The sequence below is a fragment of the Chaetura pelagica genome, unplaced genomic scaffold (genome assembly GCF_000747805.2).
Source record: "Chaetura pelagica isolate M959 unplaced genomic scaffold, ChaPel_1.0 scaffold76, whole genome shotgun sequence".
NCBI classification, from domain to species: Eukaryota; Metazoa; Chordata; class Aves; order Apodiformes; family Apodidae; genus Chaetura; species Chaetura pelagica.
The window spans coordinates 9,995,211-9,999,336 of record NW_009970723.1 but is presented as its reverse complement, the minus strand read 5'-3'; the positions used below and the strand labels follow the sequence as shown (position 1 = coordinate 9,999,336).

The 4,126-nt window shown below is 40.3% G+C and overlaps 1 protein-coding gene across 1 annotated transcript; it reads right to left on the bottom strand.

Moving 5' to 3' along the window:
• Nucleotides 1-1,211: 1,211 nt before the first annotated feature.
• On the bottom strand, nucleotides 1,212-2,455 carry POLR2K (polymerase (RNA) II (DNA directed) polypeptide K, 7.0kDa). The gene is made up of 3 exons (XM_010006451.1): nucleotides 2,395-2,455; nucleotides 1,660-1,752; nucleotides 1,212-1,234 (listed from the first exon to the last, which is right to left on the bottom strand). Exons 1-3 carry the CDS (start codon nucleotides 2,453-2,455, stop codon nucleotides 1,212-1,214), a joined length of 177 nt encoding a protein of 58 aa, XP_010004753.1.
• Between the last annotated feature and the right edge of the window lie 1,671 nt (nucleotides 2,456-4,126).

Sequence of the window (4,126 nt, the reverse complement as noted above, 5' to 3'; positions counted from 1 at the left end):
CTGGGCCGAGCCGGGGGGCGGGAGAGGCCGGGCCGGGCCGGGCCGGACCGGGCCAGGGGGCGGCCGCACAGCCCTGAGGTGCAGCTTTAACAAAACATCACCTGTTTGTGATCCGTCTGGCGTTTAATCTAGCTCGGAACAGCCAGGCGCTCTCCCAGCGCCAGTCCCCCCCGGTGCCTACGCCACTGTTACCCCTTTAGCCCTGCACGGCTCCCCACCCAAACAAAAATTACAATAATGCATTTTATCCCCCAGAAAGACCCTTTGAAGTTCATTTATGGGCCAGGACGTGGTCCTACAGTCTGTAACAAAGATACCGTACTATTTTGGTAGTAGAACACGCCCTCTCAACACTACCAGCATCGCTAGCGCCACCAAAATTGAGAAGCACTTCAAGAGGCTAAATTAGCATCAGGCACAATCTAGCAGAATTTTCTAGTACGCTTCACTGACAAGGATAGTTTAGTATTACTCAACGCACATTCCAAATAGATGCACAAAGTTTTGGCTCATAAATAAAGAACAACCACTTTGATCTATTTAGTACAGACCCCTGAGAAATCCTCTGAAAAGCAAAACAAGTTGCTACTTCAGTTTTGGGATGCTACCCAAATTATCTTTATGACACAGGCCTAGGTCTTTCTTCGAGTACAACCAAGTCAAGATGTACTTTGGGCATTTCATTTTACACATTGATTCTTAACGTTTAACTTGTCTCCCTCCCCTGTTCCTTCCTGAGCTTCTTTTTTTGACATCTCCACAGCTGGGTACCTGAATTGGCTGCTCTGAAGTAATTCGAGTTTTGCTCTTTTGAAATCCAGATCTGTTCCAGACCTAGTCTTGTGTAGCCTTCTATTTATTTCCAGGAGAATTTACTCAAACCACAGTTATGCATTTCACAGGAGTCCAAAGAACATTTAACACAGTTAAAATGCAAATAAAGTTTAGGTGAGAGTAATGAAAACAAGGTTTCAGAAAGAGTACAATACCCCTGAAATTCCACTGCTACATACTTTGACTGTTACCTAAACTGCTTTAGAAATCTATCACCAGAAAACAGTAGAGATAAAATTTAGTATCACAGAAAACTTTAATATTTCATTATCTTAAAATACAAATAAGAGTGTGCATTTGTACATCAATGGATTTACAGAGCAAAGTTATCAGAAAGATTAAACTGCAGCATAAAGTCACTGTATCTTCAGGAGAAATCATCGGGCATCAAAAACCACCACTGGAATAGCATAGTTAAGCAAAAAAAACATGCTATAATTGAAAAAAGATTAGTGAGAAATAAGATTGTGGGGCAGGGGGGAAGACTCTAAAGTCACGACTAATTCCATAAACTCATCTCTAATTAATACCACAGCATTTTCCCTTTCTTAAAACACTGAATAGTAACAACAATTCACAGGACGCCAGCCAGCAGACTATCACAGCTTCCTGTACTTTGCATAGAAAATGGAAAAACGAGAGAAAACACCAGGAAAGAAAACAAGATGCCAAATCACATTTGGAAGACTTCCTGGTAGTACTTTGCTTGTTTGACTGGATTTTTGCTCTTGAAGAATTCTTACATAATAACTGAAATCTCCCCTATTTACCGTATCTCCATCCACAGCTTCCCAAAAGCTTTTAAGTGCCCAGGTAAAAGGATACATCTTTTTGTCCTTTTCTTGTACATTATTCTGTAGCCACATTCTCTGCATCTAATAGGATCTCTTGCCTTTATTTCATTTTCTGTATGACATTCTGACATGACAGAAGAAGAAAAAGGGAGTGGGTAAACAAATCCAGCATTGGCAATGCAAATTACTTTCAAAAGCCATAATAGTCAAATTCCTATTTGTGACAAACAAAGCATAGCAAGACATAATTGTAAAGAATTTGCATCAAGAGCTGAATAATATCAAAATACTGTGAAGAAAAAAAAGCAAAATTCACTTACATTAAGATCAAAGCAGATCTTGCAAGAAATCACCAAATTATTACTGCACAGAATACATTCCACTTTTGATACAACTAGACTGTCCACTAATGAAAAGTTCAGCTGACTTACCTAAGATAAGACAGACTTTTACTATGGCACCTCAATAAAAACTGAGAGACTATACAGCAGCTGCAAAAAGCTCTTAGGGGCACTGAACAGAAGGTCCACTATGTACATTAAAGTGGACACTTAAGGAAAGCATCCTCTGGAGATGGAGGATGTTCACACAGCAACACCAGGTTTGCTGTAGAGCTTATAATCAGTGCATAAAGCTTTAAAGAACATCAGGATCTACACTGCAGCTATTTGTATTTACGTACTCTTCATTTGAACGATTACACATTCTTCATTATAAAAACACCAAATCTTCAGTTACAAGCGAAAAAAAACACAGATGTCTTTACCTCCACAAATGTAAATCATTGGCTGCTGCTTTGGGGGCTGAACATCCTTCTGTGAATCCATGTTCTAAACAAAAAACACACAAAACACACAAAAGGGGTTTTTTTGTGCAATTTTTTATTTTTTCAAGGTAAGCACAATCATTTCAATATCTCAATCTCAAGTTAAGAGAAGATGAAAAATTTCCTAAATAGTAAATACAGATTTAACTTGTTCTTGACACACAGCACTTGAGAAAGTATCTAGTTCAACATCTCAGAAACAGAGTAACATCAGGGTTCTCAGAGCTTTAGCAGTCTGGCATTGAAAACATACAGAGATGGAGATGGGGCAATGTTTTCTATTAAACAGGATCTTAAACATTAAAGCTCAATTAATATTTTCTTTCCTCCCTCCTGCCAGTGCTAAGAATTTCCTTGTTGGAAACACAAAAAATCATTTCTTAGGTATCATGTAAAATCAGTGCTATCATCAACAAGATAAGCTTTATGTTTTTTCCCCCTCTGACAGAACACTAGCTAGCCTAATATACCTTTTCATTCATATAAGGGATTAGAAATCTTGAGAACAGAAGTGCAACAGGAATTGGAAAAAAACAAAACAAAACAAAAAAAAGAGAAGAAATTTCACTTTCAAAATCCTGACATAGATGTATACAAGTACCAGGGTGATCAAGTCAGTAGTACTCTTCAAACACCTCTTAATGCCCTATAAGGCTTTTGACTGTTCAGACTTACTTTGAAAACAAGTGTTCCTGTACTTTATCAGGCTAAATAGTTCCATATATGTCACATACGTTCTGGAAAGCTTTAAGCAATCCTATCTTAGCATGCAAATACAGTTACAGCCATACATTTTAAGGTTGTTGCTATAACCACCAGAGATAGCAAACATTTCTTCCCACCCAATGCAAGCCTAGACTAGAATGTATCTCCTAGTTTTTTTCAGGTTGCGGTTTTCTGTCACTCTTCTGCCTGACATAGAAGACAATAATTTTTAACCCTTATGCCAGTGAATACCCTTCATAATGCTTCTTTATGAGCATCTTATTGCTTAAAATTACAGTAATGATTATTTCCCTGATCTTTGCAGCTTGTTTCAGTATAAACTCAACTGGGTAGGGTATTGAAAATGGAAGGATAGATTGACAGAAACATCCACCATGTTTAAGAGAGTCTGATCAGCACTTGACAAACCACCTTGTTAAAATGCCCATTACACAACTCGATTTGAGAGAACTGGAGATAAATCATTAAACTCTACTGCATTCGAGTAAGGTTTTGCTCTATCATAACCAGAGTGGCAGCTTAACCCACATGTGTTACAGTATTTGGTGTCCGTACATACAGTAAGATGTAATAGTCATCCATTAGCACTTGAAAACAGCAGCATCTTCTAAAGGAGAGAGTTGAACTAAGGACGGCAACAGCTGCAACGAAGTAACCTGAGTTTGTGCTGCTCACGCAGCAAAACGGTACCTACAACTACGTGTTTTGCAGGGAGGTGCCACGGTTCAGCCGGCCCTCCCGCACCCTGCAGCTCTAAGCGCCGACACAGCCAACAGGCACGCAGATGCACCCCCGTGCACTGGGACGGAACCGCAACCGACTGCGAACGCGAGCAGCGCCGGCCCCGCTACCGGTGCCGAAAGGACGCCACACGCCCCCGTCAAGCGACGCATACCCGCTCCTTCAGGTGTCCCCCAGAGCTCACGAAGGAGGCCGGCCGGCGACT

What these genes read in the sequence shown, in the direction of transcription:
- POLR2K (XM_010006451.1), bottom strand. Translation starts at nt 2,455, where the DNA reads ATGGATTCACAGAAGGATGTTCAGCCCCCAAAGCAGCAGCCAATGATT. An exon ending in AATGATTTACATTTGTGGAG is followed by an intron (nt 1,753 to 2,394) that starts GTAAAGACATCT and finishes CTGTCATGTCAG; the next exon opens with AATGTCATACAGAAAATGAA. An exon ending in CAAGAAAAGGACAAAAAGAT is followed by an intron (nt 1,235 to 1,659) that starts GTATCCTTTTAC and finishes ATGCTATTCCAG; the next exon opens with TGGTGGTTTTTGATGCCCGA.